This window comes from Cryptotermes secundus, unplaced genomic scaffold (assembly GCF_002891405.2).
Source record: "Cryptotermes secundus unplaced genomic scaffold, Csec_1.0 scaffold303, whole genome shotgun sequence".
NCBI classification, from domain to species: Eukaryota; Metazoa; Arthropoda; class Insecta; order Blattodea; family Kalotermitidae; genus Cryptotermes; species Cryptotermes secundus.
Window position 1 is genome coordinate 88,268 of NW_019726229.1, and position 19,730 is coordinate 107,997.

Sequence of the window (19,730 nt, forward strand, 5' to 3'; positions counted from 1 at the left end):
GATTAAAATATATTTTAATATATATACCGTAACTATTCTCAGTTATACGACCAAGTAAATACCTTTCTTAAGGAAAATATATACAATATGTATTGAGCGGTTCAAAAATGTTTGGGTTACCTTAAAATTCAAACACCCTTCCCGACAAATCAAAACATCACACCTTCACAACCCCTTCAGAGACTGATAATGGCTGCCTAGTGACTGACTAACCAAGTAGTGCTTCAGCTACTGGCTGCAATATAGACATGGACGGTATTCGGAGACCAGGCCATAACCGGCGACTTTCCCTTACAGTTTACATAACAAATGCACTCTATCGTTGATTTTTATGTGGGCATTATACTTTTTTTGTTTTTTTTTTTTAATTGCTAGTGGGGTGGACTAAGTCCCTTGTACTGCGGCCATTTCTGGCCTATTGTACCAGCCTCAGATGATAGGTGAGGGTGATTGTGGAGCAACTGGTGACATGAAGATTGACAGGGGAAACCGAAGTACTCGGAGAAAACCTGCCCCAGCGCCTCTTTCTCCACCATAAATCCCATTTCAACAGACCCGGGATCGAACCTGGGCCGCCGCAGTGAGAAGCCAGCGACTAACCGCTTGAGCTATGGTGCGGCCATTGTACTACTTACTAGCAATTACAAATCCATTTATCAACATTTATGTAAGACATTTAACTGTTTGTTCCTCACAATATGTTTCAGCCCCTCTGGCTGACCATAATCATATGGTTATAGCTAAAGGACAACAGGACCTTCACTTAGCCCTGTACACACATAAAAATAAACTCCGCGGCCTGCAGTCCGCAAGCGAACTAGGGCGACCGAGCGACCGCCGCTTGTCGGCGAAGTTAGTGCCAATTTGCTGAGAGAGGGTGTCCCGTGATCAGCGCAACGGATCCCCAAGACCGTTAATCTCGATTTTCCACACCTACTTCCTTGAAATAGCTCCTCAATTAACCTCACGAGGCTGAGTGGACTCCGTTCCAGACCCACTACTTCTCAGAAAATCTGGTAGCGCCGGGAATCGAACCCGGGACCTCTAGATCTGTAGCCAGGAACTCTGATCCCTAGATCACAGACGGTCGCCCTGTACACACCTAACACTGAAAGTTCAGCATGCTTGATTTGCCTCCCTGATATGGGATTAATTTCGAAATCCGAATTAAAGTGCTCTTTCTCATTTCGCTTCTCTGCAACACACACATGACACTCTTTTAATTCGACGTCTGCATAATTTCGGAATTCCTAGTTCAAACTTTTGCCTTCAAATACTGATTGACAAAAAAAAAAGTACAATTTCTTTATTAAAACCGTCACAACACAGCAATATTAAGGTCAGTGCCTAGTTTGCATATCGCCTATAGCGAGTGGGCGCGTTACTGAAGGAATGGTAAAGTTGTCTCTGTGCCTAACTAATTAAGCACTACGCCATGAAGGAGTAATGAGGAGTGATGTATAGAGCCACATTTTCTTGACCTCGGCACTAGTTGGAGGTAAGTGGTCAGCTCCACGCCCCGGCCGCTTTACCCCCGGTACCCACTGGATTGGGGACTGGGTGGGCCCCAGAGCCGGTCTGGACGACGTGGAGAAAATTCTTCACCCTACAAGGACTCGAACTCCTATCCCTCGGTCGTCCAGCCCGTAGTCAGCCGCTATCCCAGCCCCTTACTGGAGCACTGCGCAGCGGAAATTCCTTACAGGGTTGCAAAGCTGAGTCACAGACAGTACATGTATCATACCCGTAAAGCGGTCATGTCCGCAAAATACTCACCATCATCGGGCTGCACCTTGTCCGCGGCCGGCTTACAAGTCCCCCCATGCTGGACACTGATGACAGTAACAGCTCCCGAAGACGCAGTTACCACTGACGAAGTAGGCGGTCGTCTACTACCACATCCACTCGAATCGCCTTTATTACACGAAGGTATAGAAGATGATGCAACACTGGAGTGTCCTACACTATCACTACCCCCGGTATCCGGGGGCCTCAACTGTTCCATCACAGTGTTAGCTAATGCGTCACCTCCAACCGCCGATGACGTCACAGCTGTCATCGATGACTTCGTCTTCCCAGAGACGAAGGCGGCAGAAGAACCGGTGGGAGTCTGGGAATGTTGCTGGTGATGAGAATTATTGAAGCGGGGGCTCCCAACACCACCCCCCGGTGCCCCCCAGTGAGGGGCAGGTGGTGAGTGGTGTAAAGGATTATTCACTGACACACTGCTGCCAGTAAGTGTTGTATCCATCGTATCGTTCATGGTGGGTACAACAAAGGTTCGATCACTCGTGGTATCATCTAGTAAACTGGTTTATCACAGGATTGAGCCGGTTCAGTGTAGTCCGACGAGAAGACGTGGATGAAGATGAACACGAGGATGAAAGTGATGGAGATGGTGATGACGCTACTTCACCGGTAGGCATAATCTTGAGGTGGGTTACGAAGGGTGGCAGCTTGCAGAGTCGTCTCCGCAGTGCTGCTGGTATATTCAGTACCGCCGACCACGACTGTGCGACGTCGGCGGTAGTACCTTCCGCTTCTTCAGCGTTCTCACAGGAAATACCAGTGTCGCCTCCAGGTCGTGGGGCTGCTGCTGAAGGGAGGGGCATCGGAATGTCCAATGCATCAACTCCTCACATTGTCCGGCTATGTGGTACCTGAAACAAAACATTGCCAACATCAGGTAACCGCGTAAGATATTCGTCCATGATATGTATGCAGTGTCCGTCTTTTAGTGCACTCAATTTCACTTGTTATTTCACAACATGTTTCGGCACTACAGTGCCATCATCAGGTGCTCCATTTACGTTAATCTATTTCATTGCTTGCCATTATGTCATTGTAAAATTTAAAAAGTATTTAAAAATGTTCGTCGATTATAATAAATTTTTATATACTAAAAACTTGTTAAGATTATTTATCTTATCTGTCCCATAATGGTGGAACTATGCGCGGTGTTAGAATTGGGACAGATAAGATAAATAATCTTAACAAGTTTTTAGTATATAAAAATTTATAATAATCGACGAACATTTTTAAATACTTTTTAAATTTTACAATGACATAATGGCAAGCAATGAAATAGATTAACGTAAATGGAGCACCTGATGATGGCACTGTAGTGCCGAAACATGTTGTGAAATAACAAGTGAAATTGAGTGCACTAAAAGACGGACACTGCATACATATCATGGACGAAAATCAGTGCAACAGGACGCTAAAATACAACAGCGTAAGATGTTATTATGACTTCAAATTAGGATTCTAGTTAGGCACCTCACGGCCTCAACGACTTATACTGAACAGCTTCTCAACTAGGCTTCTGTGAGGTATCGCAAATTCATTCATTTGAACAAACAGCGTGCATTTTATTCCACGAATTACCTACTGCAAGCACAGTCCTTATTGAGAAAGTCGGTGGTTCAGACAGATAAGAAATTCCCACCTTTACAGGAACCCGGAAGTTCATTGCCGTTTCATGAGAATACACTACTGGCTCTTACTCTGATCCGAACGAATCCAATCCACATCCTCCTATACTATTCATTTAAGATCCATTCCATATTTTTCTCCCATCTATAACCTGCAGGTCACGGTAGCCGAGCGGTCTATGGCATGTACTGTCTTCGCTCGCCCGGAAGCTGGGATCGTGGGTTCGAATCCCACACAAGGCATGGATGTTTGGCGTGTGTATGTGTTCATTCTGTGTTTGTGTTGTCCTGTGTTTAGGTAGAGGCCTTGTTGATCACTCGTCCAAGGAGTCCTACCGTCTGTAAAAATGGTCAATGAAACTGATAAATCAGCCCTACGCTCCAAAGTGGGAGCGAGAGGGAAAACAGTACCATTCAGCATTTCCAAACAAAACTCTTCATTCTTCATATAATTCAAGTTTTGCTCGCACTCCATTGGACAGAAGGCTGAAAAGTGTCACAGTCATCTTCGGTGTGATGAAGTGAGCAATTTTCTACGCCACTGCCGGGAATCGAAAGTCGGTCGCTGAAGGAAAGGCTATCAGTAGCTCTACGACTAAGCGTCGAATGCTACGATTGACTTATGACGGACTGGTACGGGTCTGGAAGGAGACTGTCGTGGCCTTATCGACGTACTGTCCGCGAATTGGACTGGCAGGTCTGAACACATTACGAAAACCTCCCATCTGGAAAGATGGTATCCCGACCGAGATTCGAAGAGAGAACATCCCACATACGAGTCTAGAGCGTTATTTATACGCAAATCCGCCCGGTAAAATTATGTAATCATGAATTTACTATTTCTCCTCGGTTCTTATTTTAAATATAAGCATTTTCATTCGCAACAAAACAGAATTCCTTTCGACAGTTTGTTGTTATATCATTACATCACTATAGAATGAGATCAGTTAAAAAACTTCTATTCAATCTTAATTTTGCCCCGCTAATAAGTTGTGAAGGCAGAAGTGAGAGCGAGACACAGTGGCAAAGAAAGCTGATACATAATCGACACTTCAATGTGATTAGAACCCAACACAGTATTTCGAGATAATATCGATCCTACATTTGCATCAGTTAATTGATTGCGAACTACCGGAATCATTGGCACCAGGCCACAGTAAGCAACTCGGACAATTCCATGCAACAGAATCCTTCTTGAGAAGCCAGCAGTTGTTGACCTAGTGAAAAATGTCCTCCCACTTTTGGGAACATAAAGGTTCATTTACCGCACTCAAAAGAGAACGCACTGATTGGACATATCCTGAGTCAGTTCAATCCCGTCCATGTCCATACATCCTCTGACTTTAAAATACAATTTAATATTATCCATCCATCTACATCCACATTTCCCAATGAGTCATATTCCATGCAGCTTTCCGACAAAAACGCAAGCACTAATGCTTTCGACCTGCCCCATATCCCACCCACCTCAACAAGTGATCCAGAGTAGGATTGATGAACTGCTTCGCTATGGAAATTTCTTCAACCTCCTGTTACCTCCTCTCTTCTATGCATAAATATTCTCCTTGGAACTTGGTTCCGAAGCCCCCTCGATCCATGCAGCTCTCTTCAGGCGACATGCTCTCTTTCATATCCAAAAAAGGAACAGGGAAAAATACAAAATTGATACATGTGGTTGGTATTTTCCATCGCTTCGTCTTTTGATTAAACAACACATGCTGAGAGCTGGCCCTGTTTTCGCCATCATGTAAAGTATGAAACCTACTTTGCTAGGTCCATTAGGTGGAACTAATGTCTATCTCCGAATCCAACTAATGAATATAACACAAAGGTTCATAAGGTTACCTGATGACCGAATCACAGCCAGCTACCGTAACGTACAGCTTTTCTAACCAACAGCGAAATGTTCAACATACATGTCAGTCAACAACACGTCACAAACCTTTAAGTAAAGTAAATCTATCCCTGTATTAGGCCGTGGCGGACCATATTGCTGTGAGACGTCGAGACTCCCACATTTTCCAGACAATCAGCTCACGGATGGCGGTGAGGTTGTCAGCCTTAAGCGCCAGCCGCTATTCATCTCCAGGAAGATTCCTGGTACTCATTTCTGTTATAGGCTGAGTTGAACCCAGGACCATAGTGCGGCTGGAAGGATTATGTCAACTGAGGAATCTAATGACCTCATAGGGAATCGAAAACGCGACCTTCCAGCTTAAATTACAATTTTGCACAATTTAATATCAGGGGTTTAGACAGAACACAGAAGATTCTGCCGAATATAGTCTGCTCTTAATGTCACTTAGATTCGCCAGTGCCCTTCCGAAATGGCTGAACTCTGCCACGTTTTCAAAGATTAACGCAGATATTTGTCCTTCACTTGGGTGCCAAGACACGAGCATACAATTAATTCATGCTCGATTTACTAGAAGACCAGTGATCTTCGTAGCATCCAACAGTTTCCGTTCTTTTTATGGGATGGAAAACGTTCGACAAGAGGTCGTTAAATGATAGGCGCCAAGTTGGCACAACTGGCGGGCATAGCACCTTCTTCGTGCACATTCGATTCAAGTCGGGGAAGCAATCTTTCTCACTTACTATCTCTTTCTTGCCATGCAGAATGCAAATAGTCCATCCAAGGAGCTAACATTTTTATGACAAGAAAAACAAGCGCACAACCAATCAGTTACGATGGGACAGTGCTTACAGGTAAAATAAAACAAACGGTGACGGTGGCGGTGGCGGTAGCAGCGACCAAGGCTACACTACTACACGTTTATAAAACATCCACCTTTGACCTCAGTACGGTCAGGAGCAAAAATGTTCGGTGCTTTGGTGTGACTTCCTTGAATGACTACAACAAAACAAACATACAAAATTACGATGCAATTAGAATAATAATATCCGGACATGTCTGTTATCATTCGGTTTGAAAAACGTTATACAAAATAATAATCTGTCAATTGCTTCACGTGGGCGTAAAACGTTATCTTTTATTTACAGGGAAGAACATAAATTACAATATTCTGAAAACAAACTGCTAGGGAGAGCGTCGTGACCTAGGAGGGATGGAGAAAGCAATTTCGGACATATACAGCGAGCCTCAGTGATTAACGTGTATTAAGGTTGCCTGGTGCTGTTATAATAACGAAATCTAGGACGCTACGATGTGGTGGATACGTGACCATGAAGAAAAACGAGGGAATTCACACAGAATTTTCGTGGGAAAAATCCACTTGGGAAAAATGAGATGGGTGGATGGCGTGGTGATAATGAAATCAAGGGACGCTACGATGTGGTGGTAACCATGAAGAAGAGTAACGAGTGAATTCACATAGAATTTTCGCGGGGAAAAGGCCACTTGGGAAAATGACATGGGTGGATGGGGTGATGATAATGAAATCTAGGGACGCTACGATGTGGTGGTAACAATGAAGAAGAGAAACGTGGGAATTCACATAGAATTTTCACGGGAAAATTCAAATTGAGAAAATGAGATGTGAGGTAGCAATGGGATGGGTGGATGGGAGACAGAACACGACGATGTCAGACCGAACTGGCTCAAAGCCCTGACCATTACCTGACTCTGAGTCCAAGAAGACGAACAGCAGACGTGAAGATCGAGTGATAATCATTTCCAATTACGGTACAAGATGGAACTGAGGTACTAGTTTCACATTTCGACCACTTTCATTTGCTCTGTGAGAATGGGTTCACTCATACACAATGACTAGGAAGCTACGTGGGGCTCAAGAATCAGTTTGGAGGTGGTAGTGAACAGAAAAGTTCCCAATAAATGGCAACGTAATCCTAACCGTTCAGACAACAACCCACAATTTCAAAGATACCAATGTCTCCTCTCTGACAGCGTGTGTTCCGACGTTAGATTCATAACAGGTACGACATAAAGACATTTCCTAATGTTTTGTTTCTGGAAGAATAAAGGACAGAAATATTACAATTTTACGGAGATCCGCACGGATGTTTAAGCATATAAGACAGTTTCGTCATTTAAGTGATCAAGAATTTCGTATTTCTTAGGACACTAACGTGATTTAAACAAGACAGAACAGCATCACATACAAGGGCAGGATGCGTTCAATGAAGTAACGTCTCGCGCGAAAGCAGAAGAGGTGGAAGAAGTGCAATGATCTGAGTCGCCATTTCTACTAGCAGTCTGGGACGTTTCCAACTGTGAACTTGCCTCCAAGGCAAGACAGCATTGGACAGCTTGTGATTCGGATTACATGAGCCACAAAATGGAACACATTCTTAACAGGATATAGACACAACTGGGCTACCATTGGCACATATGCCGTTTTTCGAAAACAGTGTACATAACAGCACTTAAAAAAATAGTGTCACTTGGTATATTGTCCCCCCCCCTCTCTCTCTCTATGGCTCTACGGCTTTTTTGACCTTGGCCGCTTTTTTAGTTTCTTAATCCTATACACAGTCGGTAGGACCCCTTGGACGGGGATCAGGCCATCGCAAGGCCGCTACCTACACACAGAATAAACGTACAGAGTGACATCCATGCCTCGAGTCGGACTCGAATCCATGATCCCAGTGTTTGAGCGACGAAGACGGTTCATGCCTTAAACTGCGCGGCCACTAATCGACACACAGTTCTCACTTCAATAAAATTAGAGCTATAAACTGCTGAAGTTGTTTATTCCATAATTAGACCTACCACGTATTTATAGTTTCCCTCTATTCGATTTTTGTCAGTCTAGCGCATGCCAGACTTCGCCACTAGGCAGACCTAGCTCTCAAGTTATGTCGCAATATATGTACAGGTTAAGCAACAGCTATGGCACCAACAAAACGCAGACTAAGAGAATGGAGATTCCTCGAGGACACAGGTTACTCTTACAATCGTATTAAACCTGATATTTCACTATCCTGTTACTTTCTATTTTGGCCCTTAAAAACGTTTCGAATTGTGGCTTATCTTGTTGGTCATCAAGACCAAATGTAATGAGTCAATACTAGTGACAGGTTTTGACGAAGCACTAAAATGCAAGAAACCACCACAATCCCGAGCGAGATATTAAATCCACAAATATTGCGGGGTCGCGGCCTGTCGGACAGGGATTACCCCAATTATTTGTTAATTTTAACGACGCTCTCAGTCGCTAAGGGGCATACAACGTAGAATAATAGGATAAGTGAATAAAATGGAAAGGATGTGGAAAGAAGCAGTTATACAGTGTGATTCTCTCGCTAGGACACCCAAACAATCCTCAATAATTTTTTTTTTCATTTCTATATGGTTCCCTATGAAAATTGACACGGACGAAGCTCACGTCTATCGAAGCTTATTTTCAACAAGATGGCGCAACGTGTCACGCATCTAATGCAAGCATGAGCGAAATTGAAATTTATTTCGAAGACCGATTAATTTCGAAAAATCTGTGGCCGCCAAGATCACCAGGCGTCACACCTCCTAATTCCTTCCTGTTTTCCTTTCGTGGGGTTCACTGGAGGGCGCGTATACAGCAATAAACAGCGAACAATTGACGCCCTCAAAGACGCGATACGGCGGGAGGTTGCTGCCACTAGAGCGCGGCCGGCGCGTAAGGCTGACAACCTTCCCGCCATCTTTGAGCCGATTGTCTATATAATGTGGGACCCTCAACGTCTCACAATCCTATGGGCCTTCATGGCCTGGCACAGGGATAGCTTTACTTTTACTTACCTACCGATGTCACATTACCCGATGTATTCCTCAATATGCAGACTAGCATACAGAAGTGCTTGGATACTGGATGTTTTGCAATATAAAAGGTAAGTAAGTAAAGCTATCCCTGTGCCAGGCCATGAAGGCCCATAGGGTTGTGAGACGTTGAGGGTCCCACATTATCTAGACAATCGGCTCAAAGATGGCGGTAAGGTTGTCAGCCTTACGCGCCGGCCGCGCTTTACTTAATTCCTGGTACTCATTTCTGTTAGAGGCTGAGTGAACCCCAGGGCCACGGTGCGGCTAGAAGGATTCGGTAAATTGAAAAATCCAGTGACCTCATCGGGACTCCTACCCGCGACCTTCCGGCTTGTAGCATAGTGCCTCAACCACCTATGCTACCGCGTGACCCTGGTGAACACCTGCAATAAATTTTACTTTATTTATGATTTACGATATCTGATTGCCCTTGATGTTAATTTATAAATACATTTTCCCTTTATTTCGTTAAATATTTACAATAGCAGACACTATTTTCAATCTTAATGACACAACATATATTACTTTATGTCAACGAATTACACGATGAGACATTCATAAAAAATTATGAAACTTAAGATTCGAACATAATGCAGCGGGTTATGCTACACCTATAGCAATCAAACTGAAGCTTTGGAATACCTAGTTTGGGAGCTGAAGCGTGGGGGCACGCAGCCCCCCCCCCTACACGTCACATTATTCACTCATTTAATGTACTTCTTGCAAAGGGCGACAACGAACGGTTGAGATTACATTTCAGTAATTCAATAACCGTGGACCACATGCAAGAGATCAGCTTGCTCGAGGAATCTTATCAGACACGTATAGACCGCACGTACAATTATGGAGCTCTATTGGCGGCATGAATGCTCCTATTTTCTCAGTTAAATGTGTATGTCTGGAAGCCACGCGCTTACAATTCTCGCATATATTTCGGTAAGAGACTGGAGGAGGGGGATTGATTGATGATGTGACTAATTTCCTATCACACGTCTTGCCGAAAGTCGAACATTTCAAGTGTCCACCAACAAGTGTGGCTACCTGAGTACTCGACATGAAGACCTCCGGTCCCACAAGCCACTAAGCAACATGTGTACCCCCCTGGAGCTTAGACTACCCGCCCATGAACTTTGTCAGACAAGGTGCCGATCCACGACGGCGAAGACGCTGATCTGTTTAATCGTAGGCCGAAAAGCATCAGCGCCAGAGTGCGTTAACATATTCGGACGACAGGTTGTATGGCTGATCTAGTAAATGTCTGTCAGGCGTTCTGATTCTCGTTCGTTTGTAGAGCCACGTAACACGGAATCTAAATGAATTTTTACATACATATGTTGATTCCTTGGGCACAATCTGACGACAATCGTCAATTCTACGCATGATACGAATTTTATTCACATACAATAACCGTACGATCCACACATTACTGATGGAAAGTATTTCGCTTAAGCTCTCCTCTGTATACGCGGTCTTAATACAATACAGTACTAGCGTAGTTGGTTGAGGCACTATGCTACAAGCCGGAAAGTCGTGGCTTCAAGTCCCGATGAGGTCATTGGATCTATACCCTTTACCCACAAGAAAATTCCTGGTACTCATTTTTGTTAGAGGCTGAGTGGACTCCCGGGCCATAGTGCGGCTGGAAGGATTAGGTCAATTGAAAATATCCAATGACTTCATCGGAACTTGAACCCGCGACCTTCCGGCTTGTAGCATAGTTCCTCAACCAACTACGCTACCGCGTGCCTCCTTGAAACATGGAGTGGATGCTGCAAATTCGATACCTCTGCTCTGCAACACCTGACCGACATCGACTGAACTGTTGAAAGCATAGCGCTGTCAAGAACACGTACCCACCTCATGCCTTGTGACATTCATTCAAACTACAAAACCGAAAACAAGACTTCGCGAAAATTCGAAGCTTGGGATCTGGAGTTGCAGATAAAGACGAAATTGTACTTTAACATATATGAAAGGACAGCTAAGAAATCCTTAAAGATGTCGACGCACTGTAAAACGTTTGGGAACGACAATAACAAATCAAAATCAAATTATCAAACATAACAGCTCATGAAATTCGAGAATTGTTCCTACCATTCAATTCAGAATGGTTTATCTTTCCGTCCGACATATAAAAACGAAGCTTTATACAAAAACAAACATAAAGGTAGTTCAGGAACAGGATGCTTTGGAAAATGTTTGCATGTAAGGGAAGCGAAGTAACAGGACGCAGGAGAAACTGGTATAAGGTTTCTCATAATTTATACCCTTCACCAACAATCATTAGGATGACCAAATCAATGTGAACGAAATGGCCAGGTTAACAGCGTGCACGGAAAGGTAAGAAATGTATACAGGATTATGGTCTGAAAAAATTATGGCGAAATACTACTCGAAGACCAAGGCTTACATACATGGATAATATTAAAAACGATCTTAAAGAAACAGGACGTGAGCGTGTATCTGACACTAGATTCAACGTAGACTTGAAAGGATTCTGGCGATGGTGTATACTGTACTTCTTTTGGCTTGTTTTGGGCTTCATCCATCGTCTGGTATGTAAAAGACAAAAGACCACGACGTTTCGGAGGCTGGATCTGTCTCCGTCTTCAGGTGGGTAGGGGAGGATAAACCTACTCAGCTGGGCCCGTCAGAAAGAGCTAGTCTCAATCACTGGACTCATCTGAAGACGGAAACAGATGCAGTCTCCGAAACGTCGTGGTCTTTTGTCTTTTACATACCAGACGATGGATGAAGTCCAAAACAAGCCAAGAGAAGTATGGATTCAACGTGTTCAGGAAAGGGTCTAGTGGCTTTGTACACGGGAATGAAGCTTCCAGTCCAAGGAAGGGCATGAAAAGGGATTTCGAAGTAGCTGCAGTGACTACCATCCTCTCAAGGATTATGTTCCGCTGCGTGAATGAGTCAGTCAGTTTCCACAAACGTGAATCAGACCTAAACAATTCTCGATCAAGACTTGTGAACATTAACAAAGGAAGCCCAAATATTTTGCACTGTGCATTTTGAACAACGACACCGTTTTCAAACAAATGCAAATTAATAAAATTGAGCCAAAAGGTGCTCCTGCTTTGGTTTATGCAAGAACACATACCAAAGTAACTGTCATGATTAAGTACAACTAAGAAGGTCCACTACTGCAAATTTTCGGTTTACCGTATGTCCAATCTACACACAGGTCTATATTTTAAGCACGAAGAATAGTTTCATTATAGTAAAAATTACCATACATCCACAAGACTTAATTTATAAACTATGCGAATCTGCATTATACATTTCAGAAATCTAACGAAAATAGCAAAAATGTTTTGGTGTAAGAAATAAAACAAGCACAATGTTACAATATCCTCCTAGGCCTACACTGCCAGACAGCATGACCATTCGATTGTATATGCATCGTATATTAAAAACGAGAAATTGTGTTTGACAATGGAATATCCGATGTTTCACTCATTCATTCATATTTCTGATTGGCAGAAGGGCAAGAGGTAGAGAAAACATATCGACTAATTCCTTTGCAGCAGCAGAGCTAAGCATTGGGGTTGGCCAAATAATGGAAACGCTACATACATTCCCTTATTAATATTGTGTTGGACCACTTTTTGTTTTCAATACAGCCGCAATCCTTCTTGGAATGGAGTCGCACCCGTTTCGAACAGTCTCTACCGGAATTTTATACCTTTCTTCTTGAAGTACATCTTCAAGTCCATTTACAAATGTTGGAGGTCTCCAAAACTGGTGTGTTTGTTCTGGCCAGGGAAGATGCTGAACTTCACCCTCATGCTCTTCAAACCATGACTGAACAGTTCAGCTGTGTGAATGGGGGCACTGTCGTCTTGAAAACCTGCATCGCTGTTCGGAAATAACGTCTGGATCATGGGACGCACCTGATTACCCAACCTGTCCACCTACTCCCTTGCAGTAATTCGGCCATGAAGGGTAATAATGGGACCAACAGAATACTGTACCACAGTCCTGCTGCCCAAGCCATTACAGAACCTCCCCGTGTTTCACTGCTTGAACCAGGCATTCCGGATTGTAGGCTTCCTTGGGTGTTCTTCAAAATTAAATTCTTCCTGATGAAGGGAACAGCGTGAAGGACGGTTCACCTGACCATATAACGTGCGCGTTTCCAGTTTTCTGATGTTCAAGTGCTACGGTCGTGACACCATCGTTTGACGCAACTGAGCATTACTTTCAGTAATCAGAGGTTTAGCAACTGCTGCCCTACCGCGGATGTTGGATTTGTGAAGCTCATGTCGCACAGTTTTTGTGGAAACAGGGTCCTCAATATGAATACTCAGTTCTGCTGTCACCTATGCTGCAGTAGTTCTGTGAATTTTCTGTGGTCTCAACGAATGACCATCTCTTTCTGTCAATGTTGATTTTCGCCCATTGTTCCTCTTCGCTGGTGTTGAATTCTCATGATTCCTGTATGCCAACATAAGCTTAGAAATTATCGCTCTCGATACGACGAATAATGTGACAGTTTTTGTCACAGATGCTCAAGGTAAACGCGCACCAACGATCTGTCGTCTTTCAAAATCAGACAAGTCTCCCATTTTCCGATTCTTTCACACAGTTTGTCACTCAACATAATCACTAATCCACTAACACACTACAGAGTGAAAATAAAACGGAAGCACATTCAGTGTTGCCAATTGCAGTTCTTCCAATGTAACCAACACAAATTCTATTCCTCAATTTCTTAGTGTTTCCATTGCTTTGTCCACCCCCTGTACATTCTACGCTTAGTCCAACAGACGAGGCACACCCAACAGAATGTCGCGCAAGTCACAATTCATCGAGACAGAAAGGACAGAGAGAGAGAGACAAGTTCTGCCTCTTGCATCAGAGCGCAGCAGGTGCAGGGAAAACAATACGGCACGGCACGGCACGGCACGGCACGGTTATACTCGTCTGCAGGGGTGGAGATGACGGCCACTTGATGAAATAGGAACTTCGGGAAAACAATACGATGCATACTTTGTAGAACTATAATTTAATAATTTTAAAATGCAGTAATATTTTCCTACGTGTAACTTCCACTAGTAGCGACTACGCTACACACCTACTCTCATGTAAAACATTCAAGTCTGTCATGTTTGTAATCCAAAACATATACAAGGACCTAATTTTACATAATGCACTTCAAAGTATACTTTCATACACCTTGATGTAATTGGTTATTAGCTGTCCCTGCCAGACTGAAATGAAACGGCAGATTTCATGTGGCAGTCACGTAGCATTATCTTAAAAAATTACGACAGACAGTCCTGCATACTGTTCGTCATTTGGTCATCTCAATGCCGAAGCGGCAAATGCCATGGATTGACGAAGAATCTTTGAAACCATCATATAAAACAAAATAAGATAAACTGAAATGGTTACAGGATCCGAGCCAAATGAATGGATATTTGAACAATTTAAGACCCAAAGCTAGCAGACATTTCAGTAACAAAACTATAAAATGTTTCAAAAGCTACACTGGAGATACTCCTTGGACTCCCCCCACTGCATCTACAGTTGGAGGCAGAGGCCAGGGCAGGAATCTACCGTCTCCAGTGCAGTGATCAATGGAAACCTAGATCCGATGGTTTCGGACATGCATACATAACTCAGAAGATAAAAAAAAAACATATTACAAATGGGGTCTGACAAAATGATACTGAGACATGTATATGAAAAACCCTTAACAGTCAGATATCCTGACAGGAGTGAATGGGAATACGGGTTTCGGCTGGGTAGTAACTGCGGTATCCCTTGGTGACAACACCGCGGCAATGGTTGCCTGACACAGTTGCTCCTCTGTTAGGTTACCGCGGGGGAGGGGGTGTGTTGCGTGATAATGGAAGGGGTGGGGGTATGTGACGTCACTCGCGAGACCGCAGAGTTCACGTGACCCCTACTTCCCGTTGCGCCATCCACGTCACACTATGGTAATGCCGAGAATCGAACCCGGGACCTCTGGATCTGTAGCCAGGAACTCTGACCACTAGGACACAAAAGCGGTCCTAAGAAATTAAACTGTAGCTATTACATGTGAACATCAACACTAGTTAAATACAAATTCACACATAAGCGATAAGAAAAACTGTCACAAGTCCCCAAAATCAACATCGTCAAACGAACTATTCCCCGAAATTATTAAAAAAACAGCAGCATTTAGAGACTATGTGTATTCCACCGGAGTTCTTGCTTCTTTGTTAGCAAGTTGGAGTGAATGCCAGTAACCTGCTCGCCGGGATCTAGCAAAGGCGTGGTTGTTTGGGTAAATGTGAGGCTATGTTAATTGATCTTGTGGGTGCAGCATTAGAGCCCAAGTCTCAAGGAAAACCGTTCATTTACATCTTACGGCATGCAATATGTCATAAATACAATTCAATGGTGCTACTTATCCTTGGTTTCTCAGAACTATAATCGTGTCAGTGCATGAGGGAGAAGTGTTTCGTGGATTGGAATGCTATTTGTTCACAATCCTCTGGAGAGATTTTAGTAGTTCACCTTCAGTTGGGACGAGGCACTCAACCATTACGGTCTGTACTGTAGGGTGTAATTGCACGGTGTTCAACACAAGTAGGCTTGAATGTTTAATATTTTTATGAGTCCTACATCAAAAAACACAACAATACAGGCCAAAATCCTAACGTGTTCGCTGTTTAACAGTGTTAGTTTTCGTTACCATGGAACACAGCTGAATGAAACAAAGCAGAAAGTGACGAGGTTTGAATCTGCATTGGTGAAATTCCATATGTGACCCTCTTGATATGAGGCAAAATATCGAGACGATGACGTGTGTCGGCCCAAACGCCTTTCTCTTTTCTGAGGCCACAACAATGGCGACAGTTTACCAGTATATGGTCGAAAACTTGGCTCCTCCATAAGTGTAATATAAAGTTCAAGTTTTCCAACAAGATAGTGTAAAGCAAACTTCTCAGAAACTCTTCTTGAGCTGCTCAGAATGATGTTTTTCCAGGCACAACCTTTCGTCTTCTCGTCTGCTGTCCAAAAACATAAAAATCAGAATATACAAAACTATAATTATTCCGGTTGTTCTGTATGGGTATGAAACTTGGTCTCTGACATTAACGGAGGTACATGGACTGAGGGTGTTTGAGAACAGGGTGTTGATGAGAATATTTGGACCGAGGAGAAATGAAGTGACAGGTAGGTGGAGAAAACTTCATAATGAGGAGCTTCATAACTTATACTCTTCTCCAAGTATAATTAGAATGATCAAATCAAGGAGGATGAGGTGGGCAGGGCATGTAGCACGAATGGGGGAGACGAGGAATGCATATAGGATATTGGTGGGAAAGCCAGATGGAAAGAGACCACTGGGATGACCAAGGCTTAGGTGGGTGGACAATATTAAAATAGACATTAGAGAGATAGGATGGGATGGATTGGATTCATCTGGCTCGGGATAGGGACCAGTGGAGGGCTCTTGTGAATACGGTAATGAACGTTCGGGTTCCATAAAATGCTGGAAAGTTCTTGAGTAGCTGCAGAATTGGCGGCTCCTCAGGAAGGGCTCAGCTCCATTAGTGCGTAAGTAAGTAATTGGATAGGAAGAAGTAGCCATACGTCACACCTTCCAGCTCCTAGTAATTTAACACCTCTTGACTTTCTTTTCCGGGGAAATAAAAAAGTGCAGCCCACGGAGCCGCTAGGTATGCAGACAATACGGAAATTTTGAAACACGCAATTACGACATGTACTGAAACCATGACACCAAATATTCTAGAACACGTTTAGTCCAGATTGTCTATACTCATTTCTTTCGTTTAATTCAATCATGTACCAATGGCCACGACAATACAACACGTATAACCGTCCAATATATTTTGCAAACCTATACTCTCTATGTAGAAATGTATAAAATGCGTAAGAAACCATGACGAGGTTCAGACAAATTTGTAAATACTAAAATCATAATTACATTCAAGAATACTTCAGGATCAGACTGAATTCTGGGACGCCTACCACCATTTGGTTCAGTCATGTATCCACACACGTCGTTGCCGAGTGGGTGGCATCCTTGCTCTCCACTCGGGAGAACTTGGCTTCATATCTCGACTCGGAGACCGGCAACTATGATTGGTTATCATCAACCCCTTTAAGGAGAATGTCGGGATTATACCTCCAATTATCTCACGACCACTTCCCTCATTATCTACTAGTCATCCGACAACTCAATGCTGTGTAGTCTTGGCTACTGACACGCTCTTTAATCAACCCACAAATAAATAAAATCAAACACAAAACGTGCAAAACCTTCATTTTACGTGTTACTTTATAATGGAGTGAAACGTAGCATTTAATCCTAAGCGAAGAATACTGATTTAGGGTGTATGGAAACACAATTCTGAGAAGATAATCCGGATCGTAGAGAGAGTAACATAAGGACGTAGAAAACTGCATAAAGAGAAACTTATGCTCTTCACCAGATGCTATATGGATGATCAAAGATGTGGTTAGGGCATACAGCACACCTGGCACAGATGAGGAATGTCCATAAAATTTTAGTCGGATAAGTTGAAAGATGAAAGAGGCTGCGAGGGGTCGGAGTTCGAGTTCCGGGGGGGGGGGAAGAATTTGCTCTTCTCGACGTTGTCCAGGCCGGCTCTGGGTTCCACCTAACCTCCTATCCAATGGGTACCGGGGGATTTCCCCCGGGGGTAAAGCGGCAGGGGCGTGAAGCTGATCACTCACCTCCAACTAGTGCCTAGGTCAAAATATGGATCTATACATCTACTCCCCCGCACGCCTTCGTGGCGTAGTGCTTAATTAGTTAAGCACAGGGACAATTTTACATTTATCTTTTAAACTCAAGGATGAGAATTCATTGCGAGACCTAGGCAGCATTGATGAGAAAACAATTTTAAAAAGGATCTTGAAGGAACAAGTTGTGAGGGTCTGGAGCAGGTTCAACCGGCTCATGATAAGTTCCACTGGTGGGCTCTCTTGATCACGATAACTTTCTATTTCTATTTCCACAAAAGACGGGAAATTCAACCAGCACAGCGGCTATTATATTCTCAAAAAGGACGAATGTACATGGATACGATTAAATCAAAACACTGAATAATTCAGCAACCTTTCGATCTTGTTCCACTCTCCTTCTGCCGTTCTAACGGTTCGGTAGCACTGAACGCGCAGAAGTAATGAATTGCCAAGCGATGCTCTCTCCCTTCCTAACGTGTTACAACCAGCAGATCGGCAGATAGTTACAAACATGTTTTTCCGTTTGTCAGCAGTTCCACTGAACTCAGACTTCTGTAATGACGCTGATTCCAGTAGGTCTTCGTCAAGAGATCAGCCCAGGAATTAATTGTTAGGCTACTTTCTTTTCCTACGCAAACACGGAGTTCCGGGCTGAACTCATAAAGCCTACTTTCCTACTGCACAGACTGCCGCTGCTACAAATATGGTTGCCGACACCGTAACTGCAAATTTATAAGAGAAAGGTGCATGGAAATAGCATGCTGGGCACTTGCAAAGTTGGTTATAAGCTCGAATCTCAGGGAAGTCGGAAGTATTTTATTATTTTTGAGCGACCTTTACTTACCCGAAATGTTTTAACGTAAAGGCCAGGGAGGGAAGGGGTAAGGGAGAAGAGGAAATGATGAAGATATCGAAGAAATTATTTTCCTTGAGAAACTAAACCCTCGCGCGCGCCACAGTCACGACCAAATAACGGGCTATAGTATATATAACAAAGGAGACTTCACGTTGAAATTCTGGGCATTGTACATGTAATTATACATGTATATGACCCAGACGCAAAGTTACTTAAATAAAAGCTGGCGTCCTTGTTACGTCTGCGAGAGACGCCTATGAAGAGGAGGGAAACGAAGGTCAGAAGGGCGAGCAAATCTTACAGTGTACGCATTATTTAACACTAAGATTAAGTACTCCATTCATGCAATGCAAAGTAGCGGACGACGCAGCACAAACACGCGTAACGTTAATCCACGAGATAAACGGTCCAAATCTCCCTTACAGCACGAGTCATGGCAAGGTTTACGTACGTCTACGCTCTTTCCGATGAATATCCGGACAGTACCCTAAAACAATTTATTATCACATCATATTTCCTTCTATAAAATCACCGCCCCTTAACATTTCTGTATTTCATCCCATTCTACATGATCTTTGTAAAAAGTAATGATAACCCTGTAACAGGCCGTGGAGGCCCATAGGGTTGTGAGCTGTTGAGACTCCCACATCTTCTAGACAATCAGCTCACAGATGGCGGTAAGGTTGTCAGCCTTACGCGCCGGCTGCCCTTTACCTCCAAGAATATTCCTGGTACTCTTTTCTGTTAGAGGCTGAGTCGACACCAGGGTCATAGTGCGGCTGGAAGGATTAGGTAAATTGAAAAAAAAATCCACCTCATCAGGATTCGATCCCGCGACCTTCCAACTAAGCTACCACCTGCAAGCTCGTCTGTAAGAATACCCTAACCGTGGTTACCTAGACTACACACCATGGCTTAAATACATGGGTTGACGCACTGCGGCCGGTGGCGATCTACAGGTTCCACTAAAACA

General features: G+C 43.5%; 1 protein-coding gene across 8 annotated transcripts in view; it reads right to left on the reverse strand.

Moving 5' to 3' along the window:
- The window catches only part of LOC111864029 (nuclear hormone receptor FTZ-F1 beta), a 220,060-nt gene that overhangs the window by 53,049 nt on the left and 147,281 nt on the right, over nucleotides 1-19,730 (reverse strand). For 7 of the 8 annotated variants that reach the window (XR_004512978.1, XM_023850967.2, XM_023850971.2 and 4 more), the window contains one exon: nucleotides 1,777-2,660. Coding sequence is in view for 7 of the 8 variants with exons in the window: in XM_023850967.2 (XP_023706735.1) it covers nucleotides 1,777-2,263 (487 nt within the window). In the remaining variant the exon portion in view is untranslated. Of the gene's footprint in view, nucleotides 1-1,776; nucleotides 2,661-4,901; nucleotides 4,994-19,730 lie in introns of those variants that run through there. The other variant, XM_023850969.2, reaches the window with a different exon arrangement.